This window comes from Protomyctophum parallelum (assembly GCF_964188405.1).
Source record: "Protomyctophum parallelum genome assembly, chromosome: 17".
Lineage (NCBI taxonomy): Eukaryota > Metazoa > Chordata > Actinopteri > Myctophiformes > Myctophidae > Protomyctophum > Protomyctophum parallelum.
In genome coordinates this window covers 6,707,420-6,728,790 of record NC_139719.1, presented here as the reverse complement: position 1 = coordinate 6,728,790, position 21,371 = coordinate 6,707,420, and the positions used below count along the sequence as shown (strand labels likewise).

Here is a 21,371-nt window from a genome sequence, read left to right as displayed (position 1 = left end):
GGCAAACATGTCCACCGTAAGATGAACCTAAGTAGGCTAGAATGGGGTTGCTAGGTTTAAGTATGTAGGACTAGTAGCATGCCAAAGTTTGTGCTATTGCCATAGAGAATGCATTGGGCGTTTAAGTTAAATAACTCAGAAACTACAAAACATTTAAAAGTAAAAAGTTTCAGCATGTGTCTCCACAGTAAGCTGAATAATAAAAAGTGTGAATGGAGTTTCTAGGTGAAAGTGCTTTTTTGACGTGCCAATTTCTGCCATTGAGCCCCATTGTAAAATTCTCAAATTTGAAAGCACTATATTTCTAAAACTATGAAACATTTCAAAGATTCCTTTTCAGTCAAACATGTCCACCGTAAGATGAACCTAAGTAGGCTAGAATGGGGTTGGTAGGTTTAAGTATGTAGGACTAGTAGCATGCCAAAGTTTGTGCTATTGCCATAGAGAATGCATTGGGCGTTTAAGTTAAATAACTCAGAAACTACAAAACATTTCAAAGTAAAACGTTCCAGCATGTGTCTCCACAGTAAGCTGAATAATAAAAAGTGTGAATGGAGTTTGTAGGTGAAAGTGATTTTTTGACGTGCCAAAATCTGCCATTGAGCCCCATGTTAAAAGTCTCAAATTTGAACGCACTATATTTCTAAATCTATGACACCTTTCGAAGATTCCTTTTCAGGCAAACATGTCCACCGTAAGATGAACCTAAGTAGGCTAGAATGGGGTTGGTAGGTTTAAGTATGTAGGACTAGTAGCATGCCAAAGTTTCTGCTATTGCCATAGAGAATGCATTGGGCGTTTAAGTTAAATAACTCAGAAACTACAAAACATTTCAAAGTAAAACGTTCCAGCATGTGTCTCCACAGTACGCTGAATAATAAAAAGTGTGAATGGAGTTTCTAGGTGGAAGTGATTTTTGGACGTGCCAAAATCTGCCATTGAGCCCCATGTTAAAAGTCTCAAATTTGAAAGCACTATATTTCTAAAACTATGACACCTTTCAAAGATTCCTTTTCAGGCAAACATGTCCACCGTAAGATGAACCTAAGTAGGCTAGAATGGGGTTGGTAGGTTTAAGTATGTAGGACTAGTAGCATGCCAAAGTTTGTGCTATTGCCATAGAGAATGCATTGGGCGTTTAAGTTAAATAACTCAGAAACTACAAAACATTTCAAAGTAAAACGTTCCAGCATGTGTCTCCACAGTAAGCTGAATAATAAAAAGTGTGAATGGAGTTTCTAGGTGAAAGTGATTTTTGGACGTGCCAAAATCTGCCATTGAGCCCCATGTTAAAAGTCTCAAATTTGAAAGCACTATATTTCTAAAACTATGACACCTTTCAAAGATTCCTTTTCAGGCAAACATGTCCACCGTAAGATGAACCTAAGTAGGCTAGAATGGGGTTGGTAGGTTTAAGTATGTAGGACTAGTAGCATGCCAAAGTTTGTGTTATTGCCATAGAGAATGCATTGGGCGTTTAAGTTAAATAACTCAGAAACTACAAAACATTTCAAAGTAAAACGTTCCAGCATGTGTCTCCACAGTAAGCTGAATAATAAAAAGTGTGAATGGAGTTTCTAGGTGAAAGTGATTTTTTGACGTGCCCAAATCTGCCATTGAGCCCCATGTTAAAAGTCTCAAATTTGAAAGCACTATATTTCTAAAACTATGACACCTTTCGAAGATTCCTTTTCAGGCAAACATGTCCACCGTAAGATAAACCTAAGTAGGCTAGAATGGGGTTGGTAGGGTTAAGTATGTAGGACTAGTAGCATGCCAAAGTTTGTGCTATTGCCATAGAGAATGCATTGGGCATTTAAGTTAAATAACTCAGAAACTACAAAACATTTCAAAGTAAAACGTTCCAGCATGTGTCTCCACAGTAAGCTGAATAATAAAAAGTGTGAATGGAGTTTCTAGGTGAAAGTGCTTTTTTGACGTGCCAATTTCTGCCATTGAGCCCCATGTTAAAAGTCTCAAATTTGAAAGCACTATATTTCTAAAACTATGAAACATTTCAAAGATTCCTTTTCAGTCAAACATGTCCACCGTAAGATGAACCTAAGTAGGCTAGAATGGGGTTGCTAGGTGTAAGTATGTAGGACTAGTAGCATGCCAAAGTTTGTGCTATTGCCATAGAGAATGCATTGGGCGTTTAAGTTAAATAACTCAGAAACTACAAAACATTTCAAAGTAAAAAGTTTCAGCATGTGTCTCCACAGTAAGCTGAATAATACAAAGTGTGAATGGAGTTTCTAGGAGAAAGTGATTTTTTGACGTGCCAAAATCTGCCATTGAGCCCCATGTTAAAAGTCTCAAATTTGAAAGCACTATATTTCTAAAACTATGACACCTTTCAAAGATTCCTTTTCAGGCAAACATGTCCACCGTAAGATGAACCTAAGTAGGCTAGAATGGGGTTGCTAGGTTTAAGTATGTAGGACTAGTAGCATGCCAAAGTTTGTGCTATTGCCATAGAGAATGCATTGGGCGTTTAAGTTAAACTAGAAAGCAGTTCCTGTAGAAACTGCGTGGGCTCGCGTAAAATGCTTTGTATAAAGTTATTGCCGTGTCAAGTTTGAAACTCGGGGACCGGAGTAATGGTGTTACCATTGGTGTTCTAAATCTATAATCAAAATTTCGGGACTGTAGCATATTGTAAAGAAAAGTAGAAAATGCATTAAAGCTGAAGTAAAAGTTAAAAAAAGTATGAAAATGTGTAAAAACTATAGTTTAAGCAGAATAAAGTATGTGGAAGTTGTAGAAGTGTTTTTAAAGTTTTTCTTTAAATGTAAAAAAAAAAAAAAAAATCTAAAAAATTGAAGTTTTTTCTTTTTAAGTAAAAAAGAAACAATTTTTTTTTAAGTTTTCATTTTTTTCATTTTTTTTCATTTTTTTCAATTTTTTCAATTTTTTTCAATTTTTTCATTTTTTTCATTTTTTTTAATTTTTTTTCATTTTTTTAATTTTTTTTAATTTTTTTTAATTTTTTTTAATTTTTTTAATTTTTTCATTTTTTTTTAATTTTTTTCATTTTTTTTAAAATACTTTTTTGAAAATACTTTTTTGAAAATACTTTTTTGAAAATACTCTTTTGAAAATACTTTTTTGAAAATACTTTTTCATCTCTATCTGATCTATCTGTGTAAAGGCCATCCAATTGCACAAATAGCAGACCTACAAGCCCACAAGGTATCGCAGAGCAACTCATTGAGATCTTGTAACTTTAATTTCAGCCCTGTAATTAAGCCCTTATATGTCTCAGCTGTGGAAGTGTAAAAGACAAACAAGTGGCGCGCAACTTGATCTCTTATTTTACAATGGTTCTGAATGGGGGGAAACTATGCCCGAACAAATTGCTCTATCGCAAAAAGTAAAAGTCGAATGCAAATAATTTCTTCGCTGTGAGTGGCCTGAGATATTGAGGTACACCATGTGCGATTGTGGTGTTGGTACGATCGAAAATGTGGTTATAAGAGCGAGTTAAGAATTGTCATCGCGATAATTTCCTCGTAAGGATTTTACTATGGAGGTCAATGAGCAGATTGACTGTATTTGTGTCACTTAAAAGGCCGTAGTTCACATTCTGTATGTCTCTGTGTTTTGGTGGTCACATTGTGTGAAAGAGGACATGTGTGGCTACAAAATGACCAAAGGACATGTGTGTAAAGTGAATATCTTGGCCGGGACGGCAATTTGTTTGGTAAATTTTCAAGGAAAGATTTTCTGTTTGTACACTCTAGTGAAAGAAGGCCTGCACTCTAACGTGGCACTAATTAGGCGAAACGGCCTGCGATTGAACTGCGATTTCGGAAAAGCCGTTTAACGTATTCGAATACGGTTTGAACCACGAAAAAGTCCAGAGTCGTGTGAGCTTTCTAAAGTTTAAATCACGTTTCTACGACAAAGTATGCCAGAGTAATGAGGCTGCAAAAGTGAGGTTGATTTAGAGATAAATCCCATACATTGTCAATGGGAGGAAAAAACTATAAATAAAGTTAAATATTTTAAAAAGTATAAACTTTTTCAAAACAACTTTTTCACCAATGAAAGTTCAAAGATAGATGAACATTATAAAGTTTTAATGAAGTTTCAAAGTGAAAGTATGACGGAGTAATAAGAGCTCAAAAAAGTTAACTGTGAAAAATGGGACCTTTCTTCCATCGACTCTCACTATAAAGAATGTAAAAAAAAGTTAAAAAGTTAAAAAGTATAAAAAGTATAAAACTTTGTAAAAATTCTAATTGGAGCAATAATAACTGCAAAGAGCTGAGCAGTTTGAAGTTTGAACTAAATTTCTAGCATAAAGTATGTGGAAGTAGTAGGAAACCGAAAAAAAAGGCGGAAATTGGAATAAATAAATATAAACTGAGAGTAACTAGTGTGTGCTCGCTGTGGCGAGCCCACAATAACTCAGAAACTACAAAACATTTAAAAGTAAAAAGTTTCAGCATGTGTCTCCACAGTAAGCTGAATAATAAAAAGTGTGAATGGAGTTTCTAGGTGAAAGTGCTTTTTTGACGTGCCAATTTCTGCCATTGAGCCCCATTGTAAAATTCTCAAATTTGAAAGCACTATATTTCTAAAACTATGAAACATTTCAAAGATTCCTTTTCAGTCAAACATGTCCACCGTAAGATGAACCTAAGTAGGCTAGAATGGGGTTGGTAGGTTTAAGTATGTAGGACTAGTAGCATGCCAAAGTTTGTGCTATTGCCATAGAGAATGCATTGGGCGTTTAAGTTAAATAACTCAGAAACTACAAAACATTTCAAAGTAAAACGTTCCAGCATGTGTCTCCACAGTAAGCTGAATAATAAAAAGTGTGAATGGAGTTTCTAGGTGAAAGTGATTTTTTGACGTGCCAAAATCTGCCATTGAGCCCCATGTTAAAAGTCTCAAATTTGAAAGCACTATATTTCTAAATCTATGACACCTTTCGAAGATTCCTTTTCAGGCAAACATGTCCACCGTAAGATGAACCTAAGTAGGCTAGAATGGGGTTGGTAGGTTTAAGTATGTAGGACTAGTAGCATGCCAAAGTTTCTGCTATTGCCATAGAGAATGCATTGGGCGTTTAAGTTAAATAACTCAGAAACTACAAAACATTTCAAAGTAAAACGTTCCAGCATGTGTCTCCACAGTACGCTGAAAAATAAAAAGTGTGAATGGAGTTTCTAGGTGGAAGTGATTTTTGGACGTGCCAAAATCTGCCATTGAGCCCCATGTTAAAAGTCTCAAATTTGAAAGCACTATATTTCTAAAACTATGACACCTTTCAAAGATTCCTTTTCAGGCAAACATGTCCACCGTAAGATGAACCTAAGTAGGCTAGAATGGGGTTGGTAGGTTTAAGTATGTAGGACTAGTAGCATGCCAAAGTTTGTGCTATTGCCATAGAGAATGCATTGGGCGTTTAAGTTAAATAACTCAGAAACTACAAAACATTTCAAAGTAAAACGTTCCAGCATGTGTCTCCACAGTAAGCTGAATAATAAAAAGTGTGAATGGAGTTTCTAGGTGAAAGTGATTTTTGGACGTGCCAAAATCTGCCATTGAGCCCCATGTTAAAAGTCTCAAATTTGAAAGCACTATATTTCTAAAACTATGACACCTTTCAAAGATTCCTTTTCAGGCAAACATGTCCACCGTAAGATGAACCTAAGTAGGCTAGAATGGGGTTGGTAGGTTTAAGTATGTAGGACTAGTAGCATGCCAAAGTTTGTGCTATTGCCATAGAGAATGCATTGGGCGTTTAAGTTAAATAACTCAGAAACTACAAAACATTTCAAAGTAAAACGTTCCAGCATGTGTCTCCACAGTAAGCTGAATAATAAAAAGTGTGAATGGAGTTTCTAGGTGAAAGTGATTTTTTGACGTGCCCAAATCTGCCATTGAGCCCCATGTTAAAAGTCTCAAATTTGAAAGCACTATATTTCTAAAACTATGACACCTTTCGAAGATTCCTTTTCAGGCAAACATGTCCACCGTAAGATAAACCTAAGTAGGCTAGAATGGGGTTGGTAGGTTTAAGTATGTAGGACTAGTAGCATGCCAAAGTTTGTGCTATTGCCATAGAGAATGCATTGGGCATTTAAGTTAAATAACTCAGAAACTACAAAACATTTCAAAGTAAAACGTTCCAGCATGTGTCTCCACAGTAAGCTGAATAATAAAAAGTGTGAATGGAGTTTCTAGGAGAAAGTGATTTTTTGACGTGCCAAAATCTGCCATTGAGCCCCATGTTAAAAGTCTCAAATTTGAAAGCACTATATTTCTAAAACTATGACACCTTTCAAAGATTCCTTTTCAGGCAAACATGTCCACCGTAAGATGAACCTAAGTAGGCTAGAATGGGGTTGCTAGGTTTAAGTATGTAGGACTAGTAGCATGCCAAAGTTTGTGCTATTGCCATAGAGAATGCATTGGGCGTTTAAGTTAAATAACTCAGAAACTACAAAACATTTCAAAGTAAAACGTTCCAGCATGTGTCTCCACAGTAAGCTGAATAATAAAAAGTGTGAATGGAGTTTCTAGGTGAAAGTGCTTTTTTGACGTGCCCATTTCTGCCATTGAGCCCCATTGTAAAATTCTCAAATTTGAAAGCACTATATTTCTAAAACTATGAAACATTTCAAAGATTCCTTTTCAGTCAAACATGTCCACCGTAAGATGAACCTAAGTAGGCTAGAATGGGGTTGCTAGGTGTAAGTATGTAGGACTAGTAGCATGCCAAAGTTTGTGCTATTGCCATAGAGAATGCATTGGGCGTTTAAGTTAAATAACTCAGAAACTACAAAACATTTAAAAGTAAAAAGTTTCAGCATGTGTCTCCACAGTAAGCTGAATAATACAAAGTGTGAATGGAGTTTCTAGGAGAAAGTGATTTTTTGACGTGCCAAAATCTGCCATTGAGCCCCATGTTAAAAGTCTCAAATTTGAAAGCACTATATTTCTAAAACTATGACACCTTTCAAAGATTCCTTTTCAGGCAAACATGTCCACCGTAAGATGAACCTAAGTAGGCTAGAATGGGGTTGCTAGGTTTAAGTATGTAGGACTAGTAGCATGCCAAAGTTTGTGCTATTGCCATAGAGAATGCATTGGGCCTTTAAGTTAAATAACTCAGAAACTACAAAACATTTCAAAGTAAAAAGTTTCAGCATGTGTCTCCACAGTAAGCTGAATAATAAAAAGTGTGAATGGAGTTTCTAGGTGAAAGTGCTTTTTTGACGTGCCAATTTCTGCCATTGAGCCCCATTGTAAAATTCTCAAAATTTGAAAGCACTATATTTCTAAAACTAACATTTCAAAGATTCCTTTTCAGGCAAACATGTCCACCGTAAGATGCACTTAAATAGGTTTGAATGGGGTTTCTATGTGCTGAAATGTGGGTGGTGATCCGCCACAACCACAGCTATTGCTGTATGATAAAGGGGGGCGGGATGATATTGTGATGTCACTATATCAGTATAATTTCCATTGGGCCTTTTGAGAAACCAAAAATACACAGGGAAGACAAATCATTCATGCTTTGTTTTCTGAGGCTGTGCTGACAGATTTCCACAGACTGTGAGTCTCCCTGTTAGTCGAGGGCCCCCGCTTGGCTACTGCATGGCCCCATTGGCCAGGTCTATCTCTATAATCCGTCCATCACAAGCTTGATATAATTTATGTTGATTATAAAATGTGCATGCGTGTGCATCAGCGGGAGGCGCAGCAAGTTGGCCAGGTTAAACCAAGGGTAATGGTATAATATCAGTGTAATGATCCGTGACACGCCATTGGTTCGTTCATCATCGCTCAAGACCAATCAGAGCTAGAGGACTGCATTTCCCAGGGCTGACGGTAACCTTAATTTATCCGTAGGGGGTTTATGCTGAGAGCAGCAGTATATGGTGGTGGAAAAAGTACTGACATTTCTTACTTACGTAAAAGTATCAATACCGCAATGTAGAAATACTCTGTCACACGTAAAAGTCCAGAATTCAGAATTTACTCAAGTAAAGTTACAACATTATTGGTATATCAAAATGTACTTAAAGTACCAAAAGGAAAAGTACATCTGCAGATGTCCAATTTCAAGTTTTCGTATAAAAATCTTTGGAAAATAGCAGATCTACAAACCCCGGTGGAAAAGTTTCTGCAGAGACGTGTTTAAGAACCAAAACCCCCACAGGGGTTCATTTTGACAATCTGGGTTTTACAGATACTACATCTGTGTTAAGCTGCTGATATTGCTTCAGGAAGACATCAAGTGTGTGTGTGTGTGTGTGTGTGTGTGTGTGTGTGTGTGTGTGCGTGTGCGTGTGCGCATGCGTGCGCGCGTGCGTGCGTACGTGCGTGCGTGCGTGTGAACTTGGCAGCGTGACCCAACCATCTGTTGTTACATTGATTACATACGGTGTAGTGCATTCCACTGGCTCTCTCCAAGGCAAGACATGTTTTATTTGTAGAGCACATTTCAACAAGGCAATTAAATGTGCTTTGCTTGCCACAGTCACACAGAACATCAAGCAAAGGAAGACGCAAAATGACATTAGTTTACATAAAACAAAACAATTCAAAACTAGAAAAAGTGCCCTTCTGGGCACAGGTCTCCACCAGGATAGGAATGTAGGACATTGCAGCTTGCCTTCATCTGGTGGTTGGATAAAAGGGCAACAAAAGTAAATCAGGATGGAGTCTGAGAAATCTGAAAGACCGGTTTCGTTGAATGGCTCTAGAGAGACTGTGTACCAATTTGCGTGATGTTTGGACAAAATCTGTAGGTGTACTGTGCAAAAACTTGTTTTGCACAAAGTGGCCTCCTGGTGGCGCTATAACAGGCCGTTCTGGAAAGTTTGGGGCAGAGGTTCATCGTTGGCATCCAGGGAGTGTGTGTGCAAAATTTGGCATCGACCGGGTTAACGGTGGCCGAGATTAGCTGCTCACGGACACACACACACACACACACACACACACGGACGGACGGACACACACACATGGACGGACGGACGGAGTGCAAAACATACTCTCCCCCCATGCCTTCGGCCTGGTGGAGACAATGAACATGTTCAGAAGAGAAAACTCAATCAAAGGCAGTCGCAAACCTACAGTTTTCTGGGAGTTTGTTCCAGATATGTGCCAGTGCAGTGGTGCATAAAAACTCAATCATTTGGAGCCCCCACTTTGAGAACCACTTCTTCATCTTCTTTGTTTTTGGCTCACAGAGTGCACGGGATCTTTCCTACCTGTCCTCCAAGACTTTGTTCCCAAGAGAACAACTTTCCCCTGAATCAGAGGGTTAACCTTGAACAGAAGCAAGCTCCTGCAGTATCATAACCCACTGAGCCACATAGTGTTCTTATACCAGCAAAGTAAGTTCTCTCTGAGCTTTTCACTTCTTGACTTTCAAACTTCATGCAGTAAAAAAGAAGCCCCCCCCCCTCCCCTTTAAGTAAGGTATCAATACTGCAACATAGAAATACTAAAAGTACAGTAAAGAAGACCTCGAAATTGTACTCGAGTACAGTACTTTCCACCACTGGCGGTGGGTTCCTCCTCTCGTCACGTCATTGGCCAGCTGGTGAGCAGAGCCACGCTCTTATCTGGCTCTCCCAGGCAGCCAGTGTCACTGTGACTTCAGTGTGCCTATAATTCAGAACAACAAAAGGTTGTGTGTGACTGCAGGCTATATATATTGATGGGGAGAAATACGTCAAACAGCAGGGGGTCCCCAGGGGTGGGGTGGGGGTTGGGAATCGGGAAAATATTTGTGTGATGGGGACTAATTTCTACATTAACCACTTAACCCTCACATCCCTATTCTGGGGGGAACATTAGCCAAAAATAGGCGATCTAGATAAAGCGTATGAGATTTCCAAATATATTTGGAAGCATGGAACCAAGCCATCCGCAGGCTCCTGGAGAGACATACATTTGATTATGTGTATAAAAAAATGTTGAATATTAAATGATTTAACTATTTAATAAATACCCTTTTTTGCATTTTTCTAATATTATTTGTTTTGACAATCAAAGTCATCATTCTCCAGGAGCCTGTATGGCCAACTTGCAAATTGCACACAAGAAGGCCATACATGGCCTGGCTATACTTCTGCTACTAACTAATGTCTAGATACAACTGCTGTTCTAAATCCTTTATACCCGTTTTTGACCATTTATACCAACATTGAAACGTATACGTATAGTTACCAGTCACCATCAACAGCCAATAAGGGACCACCATTCTTACCCCGACATATACATAAATGCATACATACCCAGCCGACCACCCAACGTATTGGTGGACAACACCGACATATGTATGCTTTTGGCCGGTGGACAACACCGACATACATACCCAGCCGATCACAGTACTTGCACGCTCTGCTTGCGCAAGTAATGAGACATCTAGTTTTTTATATGTGCCCTATAGGTATATCGCCTCACCTGTCGTGTATTAAAGTTAGCAAAATCAATCAAATGTAGGTCAATTATGCTTGATAATTGAATATGCTTACAGAAATAAAACAGCCTACATCACAACTTTCCATAAATGGGTTTTCATTTATTTTGTATCCAGCATATGGCCAAAGCATTAGTAGTGAGTAGAGGACCAGAAGAAAAAAAAAGCAATCCTCAGACAAAAAAAAAAGAAAAGAAAGACTGCCTGTAGTCTGGAAAGGTTCAGTGTGCGTTTGTGTGTCCTGGAGTGGGACTTTTCACACTGTGACAGAGCATCTGTCCTTTGACAGTGTGTGTGTGTGTGTGTGTGTGTGTGTGTGTGTGTGTGTGTGTGTGTGTGTGTGTGTGTGTGTGTGTGTGTGTGTGTGTGTGTGTGTGTGTGTGTGTGTGTGTGTGTGTGTGTGTGTGTGTGTGTGTACTGGTCAAAAAGGGTTGGAACTTGGCAGCACATTCTCAAAACAGCAGCCTCATAGCTTCTTAGTCAGGATGGTGATCCCCCTTCACAGCCCTGTATAAAGAGGGAAAAATAAGGGGAAAGGGGATGGGTATATTTAAGCTTATTATGCAAATAATGTATTGGGCTTGTTAACAGCACTTGCAATGCTTTGAATGCACAGACAGACACGTGTGTTAGAAAATGTTTTATTAAGTAATTGGGCTATACACGAATACTGTGTATTGTGTAATGTAACCTTATATTATAAGGTCATTGTATTTGACCCTGCAGTGCAGAATGATTAATTATGTTGAGCTCATCCCACCATCCTCATTGGAGGCCAAAAAAAGCGATAAACATGAATTCATAAATTATCAGTCTCAAAATTGCAGTAATGATATTATTTTGTTAGCGTACTATAGCTCTATATTCTGATCATAATCAATGCTATAGTGTTCAATGTTCATTAACCTGTCTCTCCAGAAAAAGCATTTTTGTTGGGCTACCAATTTGATCCAACCAGGAGATCATAGGATAATGCAAGTGGAATTGGAAGTGATGACACAAAGAGATGAGCAGACACAACTGGAAGGGGAATATTATAAAATTGAAGCTGATGAATGGGTTTTCTCTCCTGATTGAGTGAAATTGGCAACCCGCCTGCAAGAATTATGAAAGAGCTGGAGAGACAAGGATACTCCTGTTACTGAATAAACTCTATATCGCAATGATTATAGCCAGAATATAGAGCTTTAACCGTTTAACAAAGAACTGTTTGTTTTAACCGTGTTTAAGTTTTACCCCCCTTGTGGTCTCTTGACAATCAGGAGACCACAGTCAGGAGACCACAAGAGGAGGTAAACTCATAGTTTTCTTTCCCATAGAAATGAGATGGCATTCACTGCTGCCATTACACCCCCCCCCCCCTTTTCCCACTTTGTACTGTACATACTAGTGTTATATATTTGATTATTTGTGGATGATATGTGTGTTATTTTTATGCTATGTGTGTCAAAGTTTTAGCCCAAATGTCTTGTGCAGTTTACATTTCTGTCCAATAAAGTATTGAAACAAATGAAACATGAGTCAATAACCCAAATAAATACTTAATTAAAGAATTAGGTCTTCCGAGGATTATGACGTACCTTAAATCTTGATGGTAATGTAATCTGATGATCAGATTGACAAAACGTTATCTTTGGGCACAGAAGCCTGCAGAGCTGTCCGGTCAGGACTTCTCTCCACTGCTTGATTCGTGTACAAATCAAATCAAAATTATTACAAACATTTCCAAACATTTACATTAAAATACATTCAAATACTAATAATACTAATACTACTACTACTACTAATAATAATAATAATAATAATAATAATAATAATAATAATAGATGTACAAGCTTGCAGCGTTGTTACACACTGAGCTATTAGATCTGTTTTAGGGAATTTGGGGATTTAGCAGACAATCTTAATCCGAGTGATTACATCAAATGCATAGAAATAGTCATAAGTAACCCAATTAAGAAACTATCATCAGTCAAAGAAAATCAATATTCTGTACATTGAAACTATAAACACTGGATGCCAGGTCAACAATGACCTGGCATCGGCCTACATAAACCATGCTAGTATCAAAATTATTGTTTTAGCCTTTGCATAAGCCGGCAAGGTCGTTGAGGCTACGGCGAGTGCTGCAGGTTAAGGTGGGATCTGAAGATTGAGAGCGAGTCTGCAGTTGGAACTACAACGGGGAGTTTGTTCCACAGCTTGGGGAGCCAGAAGGGAGAAGAGTCCATGGGACATGGAGCGTTCGTTGTCCTGGATGTTTTAGCCAAGGTATACCCTGTGCTGTCGGGTTGGCAGGGTGGTCATTCATCTGGCGCTGCTGCTGCTGCTGGATGGATGGAATGTGTTGTTATCAGGGAGCTAAAAATAGGACGGTCAGTAGGCTATAGCAGATGCGGCAGCAGAGCTATCGTGGCCTTAAGGGGACACAGTCAGCGGACCAGCATCGACCTCAATGAATGCCACCAGGAGTGACAAGAAAATATATACTGTAGAGAGACAGAGACAGAGAGACTGACATATATTCTGGAATTGTTCATTACTGTATAGCATCTGATGGCCTGTCAGTACATGTGTGTTGTGCTGTATTGTTTCACACACAGGTGCGTGTGTGTGTGTGTGTGAGAGAGAGAGAGAGAGAGAGAGAGAGAGAGAGAGAGAGAGAGAGAGAGAGAGAGAGAGAGAGAGAGAGAGAGAGAGAGAGACTAGAACAGTGTAGCTCGTCTGCGCCAGCGGGCCCGCAAACTTTGGAAGTCCTAGCCAATTGGAATGAGATCTAAAAAAAAAAATCAAATCATACTCATGAATATACGTTTGATCAGATGACCCCAGAGATAATGTGCACCAATTTGTGAGTGTTTTGACAAAATCTAATAGGGGTATTCTTTTGAAGAAAACATAACACGGCGGAAAATGTTATCTGACACAATTTATGACACTTATGATTCAAGTAGGCTAATCCAGGGCACAACATGACTGCAAATGAGTGAGTCTCTGAGAGACAAAAAGGATGAATGAGAGGAAAGATTACCGAAAACGCATTGGACACGTTAACTTTGTAAATTTTTCTTTTAAGTAAGAGGTGATTTCACTCTTACAGGAGTAGTTCACCCCAAGAAAATGACAAAATAGCAGTTACACAGCCGTCTTTTTGACGCATTCCCAAGACAATAATTTGATGAGCGGCAAAAGTCCTGAAACCTATACCACCGTATAGCACCATGGCTTTTCAGTGAAAAATGAGAGCCACGCACACTCGGAAATAAAAGTCATCCTTGCAGTTCTGAGATTTGAACTTAGGCCTACTACAGCTTTGCAGGGCCTTTAATCTTACCAACACACACATGCTCTTCAGGGAAAGATTAGTCAGGCACAGATGCATACTTTCCGCCTGGGGTGGCACCTGCCAGGGCCGGGAGGAGTATAGAACAAAAGACTGTTTTGTTATTTATTTGTGTCCTCGACTCCACCGGTGCATGGGGGCTCCTCAGGTGAGTCAGGATACAACAGCAGTGACAACACACACACACACACACACACACACACACACACACACACACACACACACACACACACACACACACACACACACACACACACACACACACACACACACACACACACACACACAAAGAAAGGTTATCAGGCCAGGGAACCGTTCCAAATGCAACCCATTCCCGGTTCCCCAACGCCAGTTGTTGTGAGTCACGGTTAATATATAGCGTGCGAGTGGAGATGTAGGTCACATGTCAACAGACATGTTTGTTTTGGGTGTTGGAAGGCCTGGTCTGACGCAGGTGTGTGAGGGGGGACCTGCATCATGTACTGACCAGTGGTGGAAAGTAACAAAGTACATTTACTTCATTGCTTAATTTACTTGAGTGTTGCCCATTTTCAATACTATATTTTTTACTTTTATGCATTTTATATAAATACCTTGTGAAACAGGACAGTCTGCATAATGAGTACTTTTACTTTCTTAATTGCAGTATTTATATTGTATAACAGTAGTTCCCAAAGTGGGGTCCGGGGACCCCCAGGGGTCCTTGAGGGAGTTCCAGGGGGTCCCCAGCTAAATGATAGTTTGGAACCAAATGGACCCCTGTGGGTCTGTAACTCCATTTGGTTCCATTTGTAAACTCAGTTAAATTAACAGATTTTACAATATACTGTACATTGGGGTCACAGAGATATAGAAATACTAATTAAATGGGGGCCTAATGCATGTCAAACTGCATGGGGGTCCTTGAAATTTAAATGGTTGAGAAGAATCATTGCTAGTCATAACAATCTTCTCTTATGGAGGTCCCTGGCATATGTCTCTTCAAATAGGGGGTCCATGCACTGCTTGGGACGCAGGTGTTTCAGCCACTTTGAGGGGAGGAGTGACCCCTCAGGTCACAAAATGTATGAACGGATTGCACAATGGGAAGGTACTTCCGAAGTGCTGGTTTTGAAGGAGGCTAGGGATTCATATTTCTTAACAGCTGTTGGTATCAGGGCATTCCATAGCGAATCTTTGTGAATCTTAATTTAGTAAATTCACGCTCTTTTGAGATATTGCAAAAATAATCGTGCATTTGGGTATTTTTGGAATTTTGATCGTACATCGTACGGAGGGTAACACTCCACATTATCTGGCAACACTGCACGTGACAAGCACAGCGTGCAAAGCTGAAACTCCCCCCCCCCCCCCCTTGTCTGGAGCCAATGTCGCAAAGTGCCTGTTCACACTGCCAGTGGACTATTGTGGGATTGTACAAATACCTAAAATATATACTTAAGTGCAGTACTTAAGTAAATGTACTTAACCCACTGCTGAACAGGATAATTCACAACTGGAGTATGTGTGCAACTGTGCATAGTGTACTCAATGACATGAATAACATAAAACACCACAATACAAACTCAATTTGAGGGCAGAGAGAAGGAAAAAAACACACAGAAGATCAAAATAAATTAAGATTCATCTCCTTATTTATTCCCTGGAAATACCATATACACATGTACATATATATATAAACAGAATCCGCAATTGACTATTCTTTTTTAAACATCTGATAATTGTCTTTTTTACTTTACAGAATAGTATAATTATGTACAGATGTGAACGACGGTCACAGTTTAAAGGGAGGACGGACAGACGGACATACAGACAGAGAGACAGACGTGTCCATTGTAATGGCGGTGTCACATTGAAGCATAAAACTGCATTTCCTCACGGCTGTGATCAACTGAAACAAGAGCTTCACAATCCATCCAACACCAGTGGTTCTCAACCTGTGGGGCCGGGCCGCGAGGATGTCACAAGCGGGCCCCAAACTAATCGGCAAAACATACGATTTTAATAGTAATTTAACTTAAAAAAAAAATAATAATAATGTAAACAATAAAGATGCTCTGAAAATGCATGTGGCCCACACATATGACCACAAAAAACTGGATTTTAACACGTTAAACCAACCTAAGTTGGCCAGTCACTCCAAGCTCTATACCAGAGCTCGATATCCCCCCCTCTACAGCTAAAACGGGCAATATTTTCATTGAATGTTTGTCCTCCAAGAGGGATGTTAGAATTCCTGTGGTTAACGCTGCTAGACCCATGTTATTTATAACAAGGTCATTCAGTTTTTAAAAAGGTCACAAGGAGTGCTTAAGTGTGATAAAAAATTGCCCCCAAAAATGCATTTGTTCCAAACTGCTGGCTAACGGGATCACCGACTAACGGCAGGACCCCCAGTTTTATATGCGTTAGACCCATTTTAGTTATTCTTTCATTATTATTGGGACCCCATTCTATACTGTAAAACCCTCAGAGTTACAGATGTGTATCAAATGGATTTGGTTCCATTTGATACACTCACGACCCGTAATCAGGTCCCAGGGCGGTCCCCGGACCAGACGTTGAAAACCAGCAAACCTGATTGCATGGCCGTTATCGACCAATAGAAGGCCAGCAGTGAGACTTGGGGAGGGGGAATGATGCTGAAACCGGTCGGGCGGCTTTTCGAGTCACGCTCCATAACTAGAGGAAGGATAAACAAACCGAACACTACCGCTGTCTACACAACACCGTCTGTCTGTCTGTCTGTAGGTGCACTGGAGCACAATGACCCAGTTGGAGTGAAGTTCACACACACACACACACACACACACACACACACACACACACACACACACACTGATGATAATAAATGACCAGCACAGGCACACACACACACACACACACACACACACACACACACACACACACACACACACACACAAAGCATCAACACTTGCACAGACAACATGACAAAGGAAGACAAGGAAAGGAACTAATTAAATTAATGTCTAGTAATCAAAGAAGAAAAACGGCATAAAATGTTGACATCAACACGAGTGCGCTTCCATTTCCACTGCCATTGACTCTTTGATGTATTCCCCCCCCCCCCCCCCCCCCCCCGGGAGCCATTCGGAACCCCCTCAAGGAATCACGAGGGTCCCTGGACCCCAATTTGAAACCAGTTAATATTAGAACTGGGAACCCGCCCCCCCCCCCTCCACCCTGACAAGCACTTGGAATTGTAGGTAGGTGAGACATTAACTTCTGCTTGACTCGGTTCCACATATACATATTGTGGAAATATGCGATCTCCAAGCTCACAATGGGGGTCTGTTTGGTTCCCTTTGTACACTCTCAGAGTAAACCCTCCCCCCCCCCCCCCCCCCCCGGGAGCCATTCGGAACCCCCTCAAGGAATCACGAGGGTCCCTGGACCCCAATTTGAAACCCACTAGTGTCCAGTGAGACAACATGCAACCCTGACTCTGTTTGACCAGAATGGAACAGAGCCTTCATTAGTATCATTGGTGACACCTTTCGTTCCAATGCGGCTGCTGTGCACGGAGCCCGTCGTGCCTCGTCACACACAAAGGAAAATGCAACGCTGAGTTTAGCACAAAGGCTGGAGGGAGGGGGAGCTCTTATAGTTTGTACTGCAGACACGGCAGATAATGCAATGAGACACGCATTAAAAGGAAAAAAAACTGTGTGCTACTGGGTATGGGTAATAGCTTTAGAGGTACGTTTGTCCTCACCTGGCACTTTGTGTCGCACTGTGCGGAAAACGGTTAGCAGCTTGCCTCCCTGCACCCCCTCTTCATGTCAAGAAATTAGTACATATTTTGTACTGGGTACAAAAGATTTGAAATGTTTGCATTTCTTTCTTCAAGATATTTTTTGGAATAGCTGATGTGTCTTTCAACGCCGCTATTAAATAATTGGACCCCACTTTGAGAACCACTGATTTAAGTCATTAAATCAGGGAAATCCGGAGGATATTTTTTACAAACTACTCTCTCCCCCCCCCCCCCCCCCCGCCCACCACCACAATTTCACTGGCAAACATCTTTAGATGTTGTAAATGTAATTTATCTCGATATAAATATACAATGCAAACAACAGGACTGCACTCTAGCGAAGTGGTTCTCACCCTTACACATCTGTAACTCTGAGAGGGTACAAATGAAATGAAAGGCTTGAGGACCACTGCTCTAGTGGAGCAAAGCGTCCAAATCCATGTCAACTTGACAAACATGACTCTAAAAACAAAGGCCAATATTCCACGTTTCAAAATCACGTCCACTCGACAAAAGGATCGTTCCCTTTTTGCATCACATGGATTCGGAGCTCTTGAAAATCCAACAAGTGTTTAAAAATAACAAATACAAATTTCTTCCAAGAAGAACGGATAAAAAAAATAAATTAAAAAGAAATATCACATTCAAAATGGACTATCCACCAGCCTCAGATTCAGACATTAAAGGAATATTTGACCCCAAAAATGATATATAAATATTTGACTAATTGAAGTTAATAGTAGATCAATCTTAACAAGAGCAAAACGGCTCATCAGTGATTAGAACACTGTGAGAAATGTTTAGAGTTTACTTTATATCATTATTTTATATAGCATAGTTTAAGTAACCAAATACATTGCATTTTTGGCTCAGGAATGCCACAAAAACGCACTCACTCAAGGAGTGAGCAGTTTGATAGAAACAAATAAAAAGTAGTAATGTTTTGGGTGAAGTATTCCTTTAATAACCACTTCAAACTCCAGCAGCTGCATAATATCGTGCATGAAAATAGCAGATCAACAAGCTTGCAGCGCGTGGCACTGCGGCGCATTGCAAGCTTGTCGATCTGATATTTAGTGACATCTTGGAAGGCTTTCTCCCCTACAATAACAGAAGACACACCAGCATACGGCATAGCATAGAGCCTCGAGGGACTACACTCAACCACAACGGGGGTTCAACTTCGTATCGTACGTTTCCTCTCCCCTCCAACCGTCCCAAGTGTTCCTGTCAGGCAGGCGCTCAGTCAGTCAGTCAGGGCCACCTGGACACCTCGACAGCGGAAGCGCTCTACTCGGCTGGGTTTGAGGCCGCGCCAGCCGCCAGGCAGAGATAAAGAAGTACTGTGACCTCCTATATATAGCACCAATGTCAAGCACAGGGGGGTGGGGTTGGACTGCAGATTCTGGGGTGGGGCGAGCTCGTTAAGTGCTTTGCCCGAGCAACCGTGGGTGAAAAACTGCGGGGCTTGGCGGTACGAGGCGTTTGGTCTCACACGGGAGAGGATGGCAAAAGTGTTGATAGTGCAGATAATTGGGGTTTCTACTGTCATGTTTCTCCATGTGTTTCTGTAGATCTAGTTCATTCATTGCCTTGCTCCCGTCAACTCGTAGAATGCGTCGCTTTCTCCTTTCGTCTCCGAGAGGGTGTGGATGTGTTGGAATGCGTTTGGCCGGAGGAATGTTCGTTCATTCACAATACATTCGGGGCAAGCTGTGGACAGTGTGTGCGTGTGTGTGTGTACTGTATGTGGACAACAGTTAGGAGTTTTAAAGGAGTAGGAGTAGTAATTGTCTATCAATTACACATGAAACCATGAATTAATGGAGATTGTTTTTTGGGGGGGTGGACTACTCCTTTAAGCCTGTCCCCTTTTACGAGACACTGTCAACCTGGACGTATCCCTATATTTGGCGCATCATTATAGGCAAAAATTGTCATACATTTCCCCCAAAAATAATGATCACATTTTCATGCTCCCAAACACATCACGATGCAACATGCCGTAGCGCTTGTAGATCGGCTATTTTCACAAGACTTATGTATAAAAACCCAGTTACACCCCCATCGTCTGGTGTTGCGGAGGAAAGGTTTCTCGGGAAAACAGCAGATCGACACACCTCGTCGATCGTCTGTTTATGGTGAAAGCTTTCCCCCGCAACAACAGAAAGCGGAATAGGCCAAGTACAGAGCCCTGAGGGACTCCGGTCAACCATAGGGTTCAAGTGGGTTAAGTGATTGATGACTAAAGCACAGAAACGAAGACTTCGGAATTCAGCTTGCCAAGACGGATATTTCTGTGGAGACTAAATCATGGCCTCTGGCCTTTCACTGAGCCCACCTGCTAAAGAAACCTCTAAGCGTAGAGTAGGACAAGGGTTCCCAAAATAATCATTATTTGAACTAGGGACCCCCCTCTCCCACACTCCACTGGAGTAGGCTATACAGGATGGGGGAACATCTGTGGATTTTTTGGCCAAACTGAGCAGTGTGGGCATCGATGTGTTCCTTCCAGGAAAGGGAGGAGAGGAGTGGACAGACGGATGGGTCAAAGTTCAAGTACGTCCAAAGATAATGTCCCCCATTCAAGAGCTCGTGCAAAAAAACAAAACAAAGAAAACAGACTGGCACTTCTGACATACAATTGTCTCCTTCATTTATGTCGGGGGTCGGTTGATGCATTCCTCGGGTGTCGGGCAGAAACCTTGTTATATCCGTAATGTCCGTTTCATTATTATGTCGCAGAAAAAAAAACAGTCAAATAGCAGCAAGCTCATGACGATGAGAAACAATAGACATTGCGAGGACAATTTGCGTGGCACTCACGAGAGTACCACTTTTCGCTTGTTTTGTTAAAAGTGAAAGTAGTGGGTATTATAAATATTCAGCCAATGAAAAGGATTAACAAGAGCTTGTGACTGAATGATAACTACATTGGATCCATTGGAACACTAGGCCGGTCACAATTATTACGTCATTACCTAATTATAATTATTTGAGATAATCACAATTATCTTTGCAGAAATACAAGCTTTGGATCTGCTATCGACTTTTTTCAAATGGCTGAAATGTAGATTGGGCTGAAGTACGTGGTTACTGCATGATTTGAAATCTACAAAGTAACTACGGAAGTTTTCAACTATATGTAAGCTTGTAGATAAAGTATTTCTGCTCTTTTGTAAATCTTTTGTAAAGAAAAAAATAGAAAAAATGATTAAATGTGTCAGTGATTTTGACGCGTAAATAAACAGACATACTGTACAAATTGCAATGTTCCAAAATTCAATGCAAAAAAACACTATTAAATCGTTAAACACAATTATCTGTGTGGCAATTAATCGTCAACTTAAATGTGCAATCGTATGGCCCTGATCGCCCTATGCAACACAGGTCTCGGACATACAAGGTTTCCACCCGACAGTGACGATATGCTGGGATGGTTGACACTGATACACAGGTGTGTGACTGAAGGTTTGGCTACCCCCATCATTTCACCCATTGGTTCCCCCATAACTCTGAGTGCGTACAAATGGGAACGGAACGGACCCGTACATTTGTATGCTCTCAAAAGTTACAGACCTGTAAGCGTCCGATTGGTTTCTAACCATCAGTCATTAAGCATGTGGAACCATCTCACGGACCTCTGGGGGGGGGGGGGGGGGGGGGGGGGGGGGAGAACCTCCACATGTTTTGGTTCAAGGTTTCTCCGCCCCTTCCTTCCTGTGCCTCAGCGATGTCACTTCCTGCTCGCTCCGTGCTCCGGAAGACGCTGCTGTTTTATGAGTCTCTCGATCTCTGCC

At 40.6% G+C, this 21,371-nt stretch overlaps 2 protein-coding genes across 2 annotated transcripts in view; one reads left to right on the top strand and one right to left on the bottom strand.

Moving 5' to 3' along the window:
* LOC310874993 (nucleolar transcription factor 1-like) overlaps window positions 1-21,371 on the top strand; it is a 499,750-nt gene that overhangs the window by 390,841 nt on the left and 87,538 nt on the right. The window lies entirely within an intron of this gene.
* The window catches only part of ccdc186 (coiled-coil domain-containing protein 186), a 74,539-nt gene continuing 72,608 nt past the window's right edge, over window positions 19,441-21,371 (bottom strand). The window contains 1 exon segment of the mRNA XM_083786933.1: window positions 19,441-21,369. Coding sequence (XP_083643059.1) covers window positions 21,308-21,369 — 62 coding nt within the window. The 3' untranslated portion in view covers window positions 19,441-21,307.